This window comes from Mus caroli, chromosome 6 (assembly GCF_900094665.2).
Source record: "Mus caroli chromosome 6, CAROLI_EIJ_v1.1, whole genome shotgun sequence".
NCBI classification, from domain to species: Eukaryota; Metazoa; Chordata; class Mammalia; order Rodentia; family Muridae; genus Mus; species Mus caroli.
In genome coordinates this window covers 88224309-88240144 of record NC_034575.1, presented here as the reverse complement: position 1 = coordinate 88240144, position 15836 = coordinate 88224309, and the positions used below count along the sequence as shown (strand labels likewise).

Sequence of the window (15836 nt, the reverse complement as noted above, 5' to 3'; positions counted from 1 at the left end):
TACCATCTTAATTCCAAACATTTTTATCACTCTGGCAAGTAACGTCAGACCTGTAAGCAATTTGCCATCTTCCTAGCAATCATGGATCTGTCTGGATTTGTCAGTATGTGACATTTGATGTATTATCTTTTGTGTCTGAATAATTTTAGGTACATCAATGTTTTCAACATTCACCCATGTTGTAGCATGTACCACGCTATTGCCCTTGTATTAAGATTTTATAAATTTAATTATGAACTTTGTTTATTCATTTGTCAATTGATGTTTATTCGGGTCCTCCCCTAATTTTAACTATTATGGATAACATACTTTTTAATTTTTCTGTTTTTGAGATACCTTCTCATGTAGTTCAGGCTGGTCTCAAACTCACCCTGTAGTTGAAACTGGCTTTGAGCTTCTGATCTTCCTGTCTTCAACTCCAAGTACTAGGACTACAGACATAAGCTGTCTTAGTTAGGGTTTTACTGCTGTTAACAGACACCATGACCAAGGCAAGTCTTATAAAAAACAACATTTACTTGGGGCTAGCTTACAGGTTCAGAGGTTCAGTCCATTATCATCAAGGTGGGAGCATGGCAGCATCCAGGCAGGCATGGCGGGGGCAGAACTGAGAGTTCTGAGTCTTCATCCAAAGGCTGCCAGTGGAAGACTAGCAAGCCTCCAGGCAACTAGGGTGAGGATCTTAAACCCACACCCACAGTGACACAGCTACTCCAACCAGGTCACACCTATTCCAACAAGGCCACACCTCCAAATGGTGCCACTCCCTGACCCAAGAATATACAAACCATCACATAAGCCAACATGACTGGCCAGGAATAGAACACCTTTCATAATTGTGTGTGAGTGTGTACATACACATGTTCATGTGTATATATAGGAGTATAACTTAAGCTAGGTTTTATGGTAACTCTGCATTTAATTTTTTGAGAGACTGAAAAATTATGTTCCTGTGTGGGTATTTCTTCCCTCTGGAATTTTATAATTTTTTCCACCCCCTGGCTAACACTTGTGGCCATCACCTATTTCTTACGTATTTACGTATGTATGGTGCATATGTTTATGATATGTGCAGGCTCATGCATCCATGACTAGTGTCACCTCTTCACATTCCCTGGCTGGTGGGGACAGCCCATCCTGAGCACATTTCCAAATGGTAAACTTCCAGTGCTCCTCCAGAGACTAGCTTTCCTGGGTTTCACGTCACTTCATTTACTCACTGAGCAGATGCTCTGTGAGCATTAATTAGTTCTGTGCCACACACCATTCTCCTTCCGTTCTGATTGAGGGAGCNGACAGACATGATGCCTATCTCGTGGACCATCATCAAGGGAGCAAGAGTTGAACAGGCTAACTCCAGCATGACAGTGCCCCTGAGGAAGTAAGAGTAACATGGTGGAGACTGTGAGAGTGATTTCAGGCCTCAGATAACTATGATTTTCTATGAGATACTAGCTACTTAAGAAGCTGAGACAGGATCCCCAAAGCTGAGGAGTTCAGCATGTTCCATTTAAAAAGAAAAACAAAATCCAAACCAGACAAAGCCTCCCCACCCTCCATCCCCCCTTCTTTTTCTTCATTTCTTCAAGACAGGGTTTCTCTGTGTAGCCCTGGCTGACCTGGATCTTGCTCTGTAGAACAGGCAGAGACCTTGAACTCAGAGATCAACTTGCCTCTGTCTCCCGAATTCTGGGACTAAAGGAGTGCACCACCACCACCTGGCTCTTACTTCTAGTCTCCTGGTTTTTGTAAATTTTGTGGTTGAAAGATGGTGTAGCTACTGTATTGAGTTCTCCAATGATAGAACACTCCATTTTTTTAAAGCCAGAATTGTTTTATACACAGTACATTTGGTAATGCTTACTTTGATGGCAGCTGCCTCCCATAAAGAGTTGAGTAGCTAGCTGATAATGAGACTGATTGCAGCTGGTTAGAGCTGAGAAAGCTGCTGAGCTGTGCTCATGGCCAAAAGTTCATCACCAAGAGTATGGAAAAGAGCCGGGCAGTGGTGGCACATGCCTTTAATCCCAGCACTTGGGAGGCAAAAGCAGGCAGATTTCGGAGTTCAAGGCCAGCCTGGTCTACAGAGTGAGTTCCAGGAGACACCCACTCAAAAAACCAAAAAAAAAAAAAAAAAAAAAAAAAAAAAAAGAAAAGGAAAGCCATTATTGTGGCACTTGGGGTTGGGGTTTAGCAGTCAGGCAAGCTTGGGTGACAAGCTTACAAATAAATAATTATAATGCATAAGATGATGATTCTGTCCTCTGAGGTAAGCTGCATCTGATCTTTTCTGATATCGCTTCTCCACCCTGGGTAGTTAGTCCCACTCTGCTGGACTTGGAGTCTAGGTTTTCTCCTGTATGGAGCAGTTTGTGTGTGTGTGTGTGTGTGGTGTCAGTGTGGGGCAGTTGTGTGTGTGTGTCAGAGTGTGGGGCAGTTGTGTGTATTGAGGCAGAGTGTGGGGCAAGTGTATGTGTGTGTGTGTGTGTGTGTGTGTGTGTATGTGTGTGTGAGTGAGGCAGATTATGGAGCAGTTGTGTGTGAGGTAGAGTGTTGGGTAGCTCAGGATTCCCGCCCACTGCATAGTTACTCTTCTTAAGCAGTAGCTGAGTTTAAAAAGCCAAGCGACTTCCAGCTCTTGTATGGTTTCATTGGCTCATTTACTAAGTCACTTTATGCATCCTATGAGATACAGTGAGAGATTGCTCAGGAAAAGTGAGTCAGAGTGAACTCAGCTGCATTTGTTCTGTTGAGCCTAAGAGCTGGTGTTTGAGGGCTGGAGCTACGGCTCAGTAGTTAAGAACATGTCCTGCTGCTTCTTCCTGAGTTCGGTTCCAGGTGGCTCGTAACCTCACAAACTCCTGTAACTCCAGCTCTAGGAGATCTGACANTTTTTGCTTCCAAAGGCATATGTACCCACACCCATACACATGCCTAAAAATAGTAAAATAAACCTTAAAAATAAAACCAAACCAAGTGGTTCTCAGAGACCTGGGCAGTGGCCTGTCCATGAAGTGTCTGCACAGTAAAATGACTTCTGCATGATTACTGCATTGTCTCCATGATCTAAAATGCCTTAGAATTAACCACCTGTCTCTGAGACCTTAAACACTGTGCTCCCAAGCTAGCACCATGAAACTTAGGGCAAACATTTAACATTTATGATTTCTCCTTAGTGCTGGGGAGACGACCTACAATCTGGAGCATGCCAATGACCTTCGAGTGGAGGTGCAGAAAGTATATGAGCTAATAGACGCTTTAAGGTAAAGTTGGCTAGGTCACATTTCTTCTGGTGGCTAATGGGAAAGAGGTGATGTTTTGATGACAAAGTGGTGGGGTGTAGATTTGGGCTACTCATTGGTGAATGTGAGAACACTGAGGAGGGAGGGGGCCTGCTTTGTTATTTACTATAGCTCTGTAGCTTCTGGTTAAAGATTTGGAGTGCTTAGGGTAGGGTGTAAGTCAGAGATCAGATATTTTCCTAACATGTACAAGGGTCTGGGTTCTGTTCCTAGCACACAAGGGACCAAAGAAGATTTCTGATGATCATTAGTAATTAAGAGATAGGAGCTGGCTGCTCTATGCTGAACTACCAATGTGCCTGTCCTCATGGGACAGGTCAGAGTTAGCACTTCCTGTTTCATAGAAGAGGATCTTTGGGGCCGAGCAGTGGTGGCGTATACCTTTAGTCCCAGCACTTGGGAGGCAGAGGCAGGTGGATTGCTGAGTTCGAGGCCAGCCTGGTCTACAGAGTGAGTTCCAGGACAGCCAGGGCTACACAGAGAAACCCCGTATCGAAAAAACAAACCAAAACAAACAAACAAAAAAAAAAAGAGGATCTTTGATACAAACCCAGATTCTTTGCCTGGCTGAGGTCTTGAACATTTAAAGACAGTGACAGCAAGGCATGAGGTATGGGTTTTTAGCTGCCACACCTGTGCTCACCTGGGAAAGTAGACTTTCCCATATGGCCTTTTCTGTGACCATATTTCTGTGCTATGCTAGAATAGCCAGAGGGAAAGGAATGGGCCTTGCTATGAAGGATACTTCAGTTTCTTCTATGTTGTTCCACATCCTCATGGTACAAAAGCCTGGCAGCTCCAGAGACTTCACTGTTTCTGAGGTTGGCAGCACCCGTTACACCGATGCCTTTGTTCCAATATAGTAAGAAGATCTTAACCTTGGGTTTGAACCAAGACCCTTCACCACATCCAAACACTTTGCGGCTACAGAGAATGATCAGATACTCAGCTACATTATTTGTGCAGGTAAAGCCATGCTGGGGTGACATAAGTGTGTGGCTTGCTTGTTTTCTGTTGATACACTTTTTATTTCTTAAAATTATGAATTCCACATTTGGAGAAAAAGCTAAAACCTAGGTAAAAGTAAAGATACTTTTTAAACATTTTTACAACTTCATGCATGCATACAGTTCTTGTGGCCATATTCACCCCCATTAGCCACTCTCATCCCCTTTCATTCCTGCTGATTCCAGCTTCCCAGCTAGTCTCTCCCTGCTTCATTCCTTTGTGTGTGTGTGTGTGTGGGGGGGTGCCTAGTGTTTTTTGTTTTTAGATTTTACTTTAGATTGTGTGTATGTGTGTCTGTGTGGGGGCTGATGCATATGTGAGTGCAAGTGGTCTGGAATCCACAGAGTGCATTGGATCCCCTGGGTCTGAAGTCACAGACAATGTTGTGAGCTGCTAAATGTGGGGCTGGGAATGAAATTCAGGTCCTTGTCACTCCTGAGCCATCTCTACAGCCACAGGTCTTGTGCTTAAAATAGCTCTTAATCCTCTGTCTCCAGTACAATTGTTCTTCATTCTGGTATATTTTCTTTCTTAATTTCTTTTACTCTATATTTTTATATGCAATTTTTATAATTGCATATAAAATATAATATAAATATTATATTTTAAAATATAATATAAATAGTTCATTGCATTAGCTTTCTCATTACTGTGATAAAATACTTGATAAACTTAAGGAAGACTTTATTTGAGTCACTTTGAAATCTGCCTAGGTGGAGTCATGGTGGCAGGAGAGGAGAAAACTGGTTATGTTGTGTCTGCAGTTAAGAGGCAGGGAGAGGTGAGGTTGGTACTCAGCTTTATTCATCCCAGAACCCACCCACACCAGAGTGGGTCTTCTCACCTCACAGTTTTCTGGAAAGACCCTTTGGACACACCCAGAGGTGTGTTTCTATTCTAAATGCACTCAAGTGGATAAGGAAGAGCATCCCTCACAGATATTCCTGCAACTCTGTGTCCTGTTTTAATCACTGAATCTTCTATGCTTGTTTTGGCCATGGAATGCTACTATGTCTCTGTCTGATATCATTTATTGAACCATTTGGGGATTTGATGGATTCTAATTTTGCTATTAGTGATAAGTGGTATTTTCTCATCAGGGACTCTTTCTGGGCCATTGGCTAATGGTTCAAGAGCAGCAGACTAAATGTAGGTGACTAGATCTGAGTTGCATTTCTCTACCTCTGATGTCTTATGCATTGTTAGAGTCCCTGGATAACTTGGATGCAAGTAGTTGTAAGGGAACCCCTCTCTCCTGGCAGTTGTTTCTTGCTCATATCATCTTAGGAAGGCCAGGAATTTTCATTAGTTTTTTGAGTCCTGTCAATTTTTTGAAGTTTGATGACTTTTGGCCTCCATCTTCCCTCCAGGAGGGGATATTTCCACTGGTAGAATATGAATACATAGCAACAAATTACTAAAACGTGATATGTTAGAGAGTAGGGAGAGATCTAAGGGTGGTAATTAAAGAAAAGGGGCACCAGGGACTGTTGGGGTCTAGGTAGATGTGGGTGAATGAGCTCAGGGCACAGCCTCAGAAAGAAGCTGGCACAGGCCTGGGGGACATCTTCAGATCTGATGCCACTATCTCATAAGGAAAAGGCAGGGGCATCTGAAAGGTGACTGCCAACTAGCACGCATGTCTTTTCTGTCAATGGTTGGAGTGGCGGAGTGCCTTACCCTAAGTGTATAAGGCTTAAGGTCCAATTTTTCTCCCCACTTCTCCAAAACACTTAAGTCTAAATTGTCTATTACTCTCCTCAGGAAAAGTTACTGGGTTTGATGTCACTGCCAACCAAAGAACAGTTTGAAGAACTGAAAAAGAAAAGGAAGCAGGACCTGGAGCAGAAGAGGACCGTGGAGAGACAGGTGNGTGGGGTTCAGGTACCTGGTGGCTTCTGTGTCCCTGCCCTCATACCCTATCCATTGGCTGCTGAGGCTTCCCTTCCCTCATACCTTACCCATTGGCTGCTGAGGCTCTCCCTCTCAAGCNGGCTTCTGTTATGGCCTAAGAAAAACAGCTGACTTCTCACTGAGTCCTGTTTTATTTAGTATTTGTGCTGATGTTCTCCTGTCTAGACCACCACAAGGACTGGTAGTTTTCCCTCTGTTAGGCTTGCAGGAAAGTTCAGGAGAAGACCTTGGAATGCGAACTGTTAAACAGACAGTAGAGGTGCAGTAGTACACGCTTGTATCCCAGCCCTCAAGAAGCTGAGACAAGAAGATTTTAAGTTCCAGTCCAGCTTGTTTGCACTACATAGTGAGGCTATACCTTTTACAAGAAAATGAGGGTGCTGTTTTAAACTTCAGGGATAGAATACTTGCTCAGCATGCTTGAGGCCCTGGGTTCTACCCCTAGCACTACAAAACCCAAAATGAAAACAGAAAAAAAGTATGTATATTTTAGTATTATCTGAAATTCTAACCTTGATGGAGATATAGGTGACAGTCTTTGGAAGTTTAAGAAGAGTATATAGCTGATGAAACTAAGAGGGAAGGAATCTTTTCAACTCATATTGCCTTATTTTTGAAATCTAAGCCTGCCCGTGTTTCAACAGTTGAATTATCTTAGTGTTGCTGAGACCATAGCGGGTAGCAGACAGGGATGGCTGCTGGCCTGGTAACCATGGTGACGCTGGTGATGTGGAATGTCTCTGCAGGCTGCTCTGGAGTCCAGGCGGAAGCTCGAGGAAAGACAGAGTGGTTTGGCATCTCATACAGCCAATGGGGACGTGAGGTCTCTTCCAGGCATCCCTGCCCCCTTGCGAAAGGCTGAGGGCTGGCTCCCGCTGTCAGAAGGTCAGGGACAGAGTGAAGATCCTGACCCTCTCCTCCAGCAGATCTATAACATTACATCGTTCATCAGGCAGGCCAAGGCTGCAGGCCGCACAGATGAGGTGCGCACACTTCAGGAGAACCTGCGACAGCTGCAGGATGAGTATGACCAGCAGCAGACTGAGAAGGCCATTGAGCTGTCCCGGAAGCAGGCCGAGGAGGAGGAGCTGCAGCGGGAGCAGCTACAGATGCTCCGCAAGCGAGAGCTTGAACGAGAACAAGAGCAGTTCCTGGCAGCATCCCTGCAAACACGGACTCGTGTTCTAGAACTCCGAGAAGTTATACCCTTCCAATTGGAGGCCAGCCGAGGGCCTCACATTGATCTCTCCTATTCCTTGGATCAGGACTCCTCCCCAGTTCAGAGCAGCACAGCTCCTGATACCCTTACACCTGGCTCAGCTCTAGCACCCATGCACTTGTGGTCTGGGCCCCCAGCCCTTGGCCAGGAAACACTCCCTCAGAGCACCATGTCACAGCAAAGTGATAAGGCCTCATTCAACCCGTTTGATGAAGACGACCTCTCCAGCCCTACAGAGGGTGCTATCAGCCCTGCTGCTGTAGAGGCTTTCCTGGGCCCTCCAGCTGCTGTCACCAAAGAATACAATCCTTTTGAGGAAGATGCTGAGGAAGAGGAGGTGGCAGAGTTGGGGGCAGGAAATCCCTTCACTGACCCGGACAGTCCAGCACCCAACCCTTTTGATGAGGATGACCGTCCCAGGCCTGCCAGTCCAGCCCCCCCTGGAAACCCTTTTGAAGAGTGCCCCTGCACCAACCCTTTCGAGGTCGACAGTGATAATGGCATGGAAGCCGAGGAACACATCGAGGAGGAGCTGCTCCTGCAGCAAATTGACAACATCAAGGCTTATATCTTTGATGCCAAGCAGTGTGGGCGAATGGACGAGGTTGAGGTTCTGACAGAGAACCTCCGGGAGCTGAAGTGTACCCTGGCTAAGCAGAAGGGGGCCCCTAATTGACAGCAATGGGCAGGAACTGGGCAGAGTCTTGGGCAGCAGGATATCAAGTGGGAGGCGGAGATGGGCAGGCATCTGAACACACACAGGTTGGGGTGGGAACAGTAGTCTCTTACTGTGCACTTTGAGACATTTCCACTACAGTTGAGCAAGAACAGGAAAAACAATCGGCATTCATGTGCTGGTTTTTCTGTATTCTTTTTTTTTAATGAAGTGTTCCCTTTTCAGGGGACTTTACCATTTTATTGTCAAGATACAGCTCTGTTGGGCCAAGGCAGAGATGGCTCCTGGGCACCTCTTAGTCCATTTTCTGCAGACTGTTGTTGGTCATTATGCAGTATTATAGGGCAGCCCTTGACAGGCCCTTCCTATAGCCAGGATAGGCAGGGCTCTAGCAGAAGTCTGTCCTGACTTGGTTGTTCCCTTTCAGCACATCACTTAGGGAGATACTGCTGTGAAGCCCAGTGGGACCAGGGCCTCTTTATGGATGGCAGGAATGTTGCCAGTGTTGTCCCCTCCCAGTTAAAGGAAGTAAAATTCCCAAGTGTGAGGGTAGTGGGCTGGTGGTGTCAGTGTGAGCTTGACTTTGAGATAGTAGCGTTCAACTTTCTGGTGGATGTTATGGTTTCTACTTGTGCAGTTGTCTGATCCCCTGGGAACCTCCCTCCAGGACGTTGGTAGAATGGCCGTTCTGTAGGTCACATTCAAGGGCCTGCTGATGTGGAATTGTGGCTGGGAAGCTTCTGTGGAGTATTAGCAGGTGATGGACACTTCTGAGTCAGGATGATTCTAGTAACTTCCAAGGCCCTCCAGTCAGCCCTCTTCCTTGTGGTTTATCCCGACCTGGGAAACTGGTAGGATGTACTGAGAAATGGAAATATTTGAGGCACAGCCTGAGACCATTCCACAGCCCTGAAGTACTTGAACTCTTGATAGAAAACAGAAAGGGAAGTTATGTAGCTTAGTACTTTGGTTTACAGGAACAGATCCATTGACAGATGACCTTGTAAGATTCTTGGTGTGCTCAGCTCTGGGTAATTTCTTTGGTGATGATACTCTTTAGCTAATGGACAAGAACTGTCCACTAGTCACTTTCCCCTCAGCTTTCTCTGGGCCATGCCTTTTGTTGGTCACTGGTGTATAAGCTGAAAGTCTTCTGTCACATCCTGGTGAAGATCCATCTTGGTGGTAAGAATGCTATCTGGGTGCAAGGATCTCTACTTTGGCAGCTTTAACCCCAGCTCATTAGTACATGTTGGGGCTTTGGCTGGATAGAGAGCCCTGTATGGGGCTATGGGAAGGGCTGGAGAAGGAGGGAGGGATGAACCCTTTGAGTTCTGCTGACAGGTGTTTTCTGGCCTGCTAGTAGATTACCAGCCATTTGCCAGCTCTGTTGGTGTCATGGGCTGTTCTGGAAGGTAGGCAGCCTGGCATTTTATATTACCTGGGGCAGGCTACCTCTTTCTAAAGCCCATTCTCCAGGCATGCCCACCATATCATCTGCCCTGCTTGGTCTGCTTTTGTGTCATGGAAAAAGAGGCAGTGCTAACACAAGAATGAAGCTGAATTCTGGTTTCCACCATTACTTTTCCAGACTCAGATCAGGTGTTTAGGGTGGTACAACTGTAGACAATGCTTTTCTTATAAGACTGGGTTTCTTAATTAGCCAGTGAGTGACTTGATGGGCAGTAGTGGCACATGCCTTTTATCCCAGCACTTGGGAGGTAGAGGCAGGAATTTCTGAGTTCCAATCCAGCCCGGTCTACAGAGTGAGTTCCAGGACAGCCAGGGCTACACAGAGAAACCCTATCTCAAAAAAATAAAAATAAAAAATAAACAAAAATAAAAATTAAGAAAAAAATTATCTAGTGACTTATTAAATGTACTTCTTTCTGGAACTCACCCCAGGTAGCAGTCTGACTGAGAGCATGGAGAAAACAAATGCTTTTAAACAGCAGTGTTTTAAAATCCNGACTGACTGACTNTTAAACCGAGTGAACCCAGATCCCAGAGGTTTTCCTGAGTTTCTCATTGAATTCCTCTTTGACCATATTCTGAAAGTCAGACATAACACGAGAGACTTGTCTACCCCTTGTCTGGATCACCTCCCAGAATTCATGCAGGTCAGAGTTGGTTTGCAGAGGGTGTTTGGCCAGTGAGTGAACCACAGTGCCAGCTTCTTACCGTGGGTGAATACTTGATGATTCCCAAGGACGGAGCACGTCCTTGATAAGGTGTTGGCAGACCCCTTAGGTGTAGGTCCTGTTCCTAGTGAGGGGCTTCTTGCTTATTCCCTTCTAACAACACTAAGGAATTGGAGCCTTATCACTGCACTTACCACATATCATGTCTTTGTCGTCAGATAGTAAAACCTCTTTCTAAGTCATCATGAGCCATGTTGCATAGCTATGCCATGCGGTTCAAATTGTGGAATTGGCCTCGGTACGAGGTCAGACTAGAGGAGCTCGGTGTACTGGTAATCATGATGACTGTCAGCAAGATGGTCATTAATGCGCATGCACTACACTGGGGCCTTGTATCAGAGGCTTTTATTAAAAACATTAAAATATCATTTATGTAAGGCTTTTATTAAAAAAATAACATGTTCATGGCTGGGCTTGTGTGTGCTTAAAACGTCCCTTCACTTCCTTTTTGTAATGTGTGTGAATGTTTGCATGTGCACATGGAGGGGTGTGTGTGTGAGTGAGTGAATGTTTGCATGTGCACGTGGAGGGGTGTGTGTGTGTGTGTGAGTGAGTGAATGTTTGCATGTGCACGTGGAGGGGTGTGTGTGAGTGAGTGAATGTTTGCATGTGCACATGGAGGGGTGTGTGTGTGTGAGTGAGTGAATGTTTGCATGTGCACGTGGAGGCCAGAGGACAACCTTGGGTATTAGTCTTAGGAAACCCATCCGCCTTTTAAGCAGGGTTTATCATCCTGAAGCTTTCCAGTTAGGCTAGACTGGCTGGTCATCGAGTCTACAGTCCTATCCCCACCTCCCACCAGAAACGGAAGCTCGGAGGGGTGAGGGGGCCTGGGGCTTGCATTTGCACCAGGCACTGGTACATTTCACACTTTACCTCAGCTCTGCCAACAGGTCTGTGATGTGTTGTTTGACAAAGAACAGATTGGATACTTACAACTCATTTTGCCATCAGTATTTAGGTGGGTTTGGGTTGGCTCAGGAATGGTGAAGAGGGAAGGGCTCAGCTATTACATAGACCAAAGAGACAACAGCTGAACAATCTGGAAAGAAGTTAGGTGCCGCTAAATGGGTTTCTACAGTGACTTCATCTGGGCCTGGAGCCCAGGTCTGTCTGATTTGGGACCCCAGGCTGTTTGTGTGGGCTGCTGGGTGTCTCCTGTGGATGCAGTATCTGTGACAAGACTTCAAGACCTGCAGCTTCCCCAGAAGCCTAGCAGAATTTATTTGAGTACACTGTCACTGTCCTCAGACACACCAGAAGAGGACATCAGATCCCGTTACAGGTGGTTGTGAGCCACCATGTAGTTGTTGGGAATTAAACTCAGGACCTCTAAAAGAACAGTCAGTGCTCTTAATCTTGCCTAGCAGAATCTTAATCACTTAANGATCTTAATCACTTAATGATTTCAGTTGCNACATCTTTCAGAAGTTGTCAGTCTTCTTACAAGCAGCAGCTGGCTTGAAGGAAAACCAGTAACCTTTCTTGGAGCCATTAGGAAACTGATTTGCAGGGCTCAGTTTCCTCCCAGCACCTGCAGTGGTGAGTTCAGAGTAAGCCAAGATCTGATGGCTGCAGGAGAACCCATGACTANTAGGAATACCAGTAGTAACTTAGTTTTTGTTATTGGGCTGTGAGTGAGGATAGGGCCTTGTACATACTAGGCATATGCTCTACTACTGAGTTATAGTGCTAGCTTTTTATTTTGCAACAGGGTTGAGTTTGAATTTGGTTTGTAGCCCATGCAGGCCTTGAACTTGTGATCCTTCTGTTTCAGTCTCCAGAGTTTCAGGGATCACATGTTTGCATGATCAAGCCTGGTCAATAGCCTTGGGGAGTCCTGGAGCCTGACTGTCCATTAGGCACAGTGAGGACCTGCTTCCTGCAAAGGCCGTTCCTCGTTAGTTCTAATGGTGAGCACTGAGAAGGCCCCTCCTATAGCTGTGGCAGAGGAATTCTGTAACCAGAGTATCCTAGCAAAGCCTTCTGAAAATGAAGAGACTTCACAAAACGTACTTATCTGGTCTAACATATTGTCCCCACCCAGTTCCCTGTTGCCTTCTTTGAGTGAGAAGTAGGGAAATAAGAAACACATGCAGGTCATGGCTGGAGACAGCCTAAGATCATAGAATACATCCCTCTTTACCTTATATTCCCCTGGGGATCCAGGATAGATAGTAAGAGGATCACAGCAGCAAGAGACTGCAGAGGAGGAAGCAGAAACTCCAGGCTTCTGACACCTATAGCTACAGCAAACAGTCCTCACACTAGAGACTTTGATACCTTAGTTTCTACTCCCCTCAGNCAATTACTCAAAATGGTTAGAAGCATCCTAAAAGGTAAGCAAGCGACACAACTAGACTCATGTCAGAATTGCCAGACAGTAAACTTCACTGCAGGTTATGCATTACAGAAACATGTAAGCAAACATGTAAGAACAGTTGGATGGCTGGTAGTGCTTTGAGTGTTTGTATGCTGTTTGTTGGTTTGTTAGTTTGTTTGTTTGTTTTTCTAAATAAAATTTCATTCAGTTTTACCAATGAATACTTGAGCCAGATGCTGGGGTGAAAGCCTGCTGGCTCAGAGGCAGAGAAAGCACCCAGTTGACCTTCCTCCTCAGCCAGTCTCCCAGAAGGAATGCCCCTCTCTCACACAGTCTCAAAAACTCCCTTAAATGAATATCCCTTCCTTCTATCTTCTGTGTGTCCTTCTGTCTGTCCTCCGGACTCCTTTTTACTGTCATAGTTTTCTCTTAATAATCCTATGTCCACTTCCTGTTAATTGGCTGTTCCTCCTCTTGATCTATGGTTGACTTTATTTAATCCCGTTTACAGTATTGAAGCAGAAAGCTCTTGGATTAAAGGTGTGTGCTGAGACTGAGCCATACCACAACTAAAAAAGGTTTCTCCAGTAAGTAACACCATTGTGGGGTTCACAGTGTCATCAGATCCCCTGCAGCCGCCTGCTGCACTCTCGGGGGTATGCTCTAGGAGCTTATTTCTTCCTCTTCAGACATGTAGTTCTAGCTGAAGCTTATTAGTGATGTAGTTGCATAGATGCAGGCGAAACACTCATACATAGGGGCTGGAGAAATGGCTCAGTGGTTTAGAGCACTGACTGTTCTTCCAGAGGTCCTGAGTTCAATTCCCAGAACCCACATGGTGGCTCACAACCATCTGTAATGGAATCCGATGCCCTCTTCTGATGTGTCTGAAGACAGCTACAGTGTACTCATAAATAAAATTAATAAATCTTTTTAAAAATATAGACATAAAGTAAAAAATAAAAAAAAAAAAAACTAAAACAGTTTACAATTTGGTAGCTGGGGAGATGGCTTCGTGGGTAAGAGTACTTGAGGATCAGAGTTCTGATCCCAGGATCCATGTAAAAATCTAGGTGAGATCATCTGTGCCTGTAACCCCAGAAGTGTGGGTTACAATCCCAATTGCTGGAGCTTACTAAGAGAACAGAAATACAGCAGGACACTTTTCCCCCAGCCTTCATGTGTGTGCACAGGACATGTCTAGAATCGTTGGATTATGTGAGCAGAAGAAAGAACACTTAAGTTTTGAAAAAAAATACTAGAATAAAAGATTAACAGATGAAAAATGCTCTAATGGGCTTATCAGTAGACAGTTCATCTATGAAGCCGGGTAAGTCAGTTGAAAATTTACATAATTACAAAGGGAAAAATTCTTGAGACTCCTGTAGAAAAATTAATTTCAGCCATAAACAGCGATTAAAAATTACAGTATGTGGGGCTGGAAAAATGGCTTAGCAGTTCAGTGCACTTGTTGCTCTTGTAGAGTTCCCACATGGCAGTTCACAACTCTCTTTAAGGTCAATTTCAGGGGACCCAACGCCCTCTTCCAGCCTCTGCGGGCACAGCCACAACACAGGCAAAACAGTAAGGTAAAAATAAATCCTAAAAAAAAAAAAAAAAAAAAAAAAACAAAAAAAAAAAAAAAAAAAAAAAAAAATTACAGCGCAGAGTGACATGTTGATTGTTGACTTGCCATATTTGTCACAACCACTCTTAATAAGCGAAAGACCCCCTCCTCTAAGCAGAGTCCTTTAGAGCAGACCCTGACGCGCCATAGCAAGCCACTCTTTCCTCCTTTGCAAATCAGTTTCCCCTTTGAATCAATAGCGACTTTTCCGTCGAGCTCTTCACTTCAGAACTGGAGATCTTGGGAGAAGATAATTGGTTTCTGTGAAGACAAAAAACGGCAGGTTGATTCCCAACNCTGAGGCGGCTGCGAGCCCGGGCCCAAACTACGAGTCCCAGGCTGCCCCGCGGCCGCGCTGGCCGCCGGGAAGTGCCTCCCAAGATTCCCGGAGGCGCGCTAGTCCGCGGCTTGAGGAGTTCCTGACTTCACCATGCCGATGAAGGGTCGCTTCCCGATCCGCCGTACGCTGCAGTACCTGGGTCGCGGGGACGTGGTATTCAAGGAGTCGGTGAAGATCATGACCGTGAACTACAACACGTATGGGGAACTGGGCGAAGGCGCCAGGTCAGTATGGGTCACAGCCCGCGGGATTCAGTGAGAGAAGCTGAGGCAGTGGAGGCCATCCCGACTGATCCCCGATAGAAACCCGAGCGCCCNTCCACCGGAGGGATGGGTTGCGGCTGGAAGGCTGGCCCCTTGTGCGAGGCTGTGGCGCCGGGAACGCCTTGGGAGCGGAGTAGTAAGTTTCCGCACCTGTGCACAGCATGGCTTGCTGCTGCTTAGGACACTTGACAAATGAAAGGTTTCATTGACCCGTTTATCATCTCTGAGCAATGCCTTGGACCCTTCCGAACTTACTGCACATTTACTGAGCGTCCAAAACGCTGGGTTCAGTACTGGGATTTTCCACAGTACGGGAGAAACATGACTGTAGATAGGAGTGGATTTGTAGAACGGATCAGAAAGAGAGAAGAGAATAATTTTCAAGGTGGAGAGTGGCCCCTGTGGCAAAGACCTTGACTTCATGAGAGCCAGAAGCCGCCTTCAAGCCATTTCTTTGGTCAAGTTGACCCCCAAGACCTAAGATTTGCTAGCTTGGGATCTGCTGGGGTGAGGGCTCTCTAGAACCCTCTCCGTGGACCAGAGGGTTCGGGCTCTACTCCCCACTTGTCAGGAGTTTATGCATGTGCAAAGGCCTCTTAACTAGTTGTGTGACCTTGGGATCACACAAGTTCTCTCAACTTCTGACAGCATTTTTCTTAGGNGGAACACTACAACATCAGTGTGTTGGTGGTGGTGTGGGGTTGCTAGAGAATAAAGTGCCTGGCAGAGTGCAACAGGTGCTGACCTTGTGCCCATTTGATCCAGTAGATGCATCAATATCTATCTGGTTTGTGTGCACAAGGCTCTGTGCTTTGGGATGGGAAGACACAGAGACTTGCTGACAAGTTCTGCCTTCAAGCTTTTGGGTGGTGTGCTGTGGAGTTTTCAGGGCAGTGTTTCCTCCCCAGAAGCAGGACTTTCACCTTTTCAAGTTTTGTGTTGATGTAATTACTTAAAGGTCTC

General features: G+C 45.7%; 2 protein-coding genes across 2 annotated transcripts in view; both read left to right on the top strand.

The window, feature by feature from the left end:
• Rbsn (rabenosyn, RAB effector) overlaps positions 1-10732 on the top strand; it is a 29639-nt gene extending 18907 nt beyond the window's left edge. The window contains exons 9-12 of the mRNA XM_021165605.2: positions 3177-3263; positions 4166-4268; positions 6075-6179; positions 6971-10732. Coding sequence (XP_021021264.1) covers positions 3177-3263; positions 4166-4268; positions 6075-6179; positions 6971-8119 — 1444 coding nt within the window. The 3' untranslated portion in view covers positions 8120-10732. The remainder of the gene's footprint in view (positions 1-3176; positions 3264-4165; positions 4269-6074; positions 6180-6970) is intronic.
• Positions 10733-14646: 3914 nt separating this feature from the next.
• Positions 14647-15836, top strand: part of Mrps25 (mitochondrial ribosomal protein S25) — a 13470-nt gene continuing 12280 nt past the window's right edge. Inside the window, exon 1 of the mRNA XM_021164254.2 lies at positions 14647-14834. Within this exon, the coding sequence (XP_021019913.1) occupies positions 14701-14834 (134 nt within the window). The 5' untranslated portion in view covers positions 14647-14700. The remainder of the gene's footprint in view (positions 14835-15836) is intronic.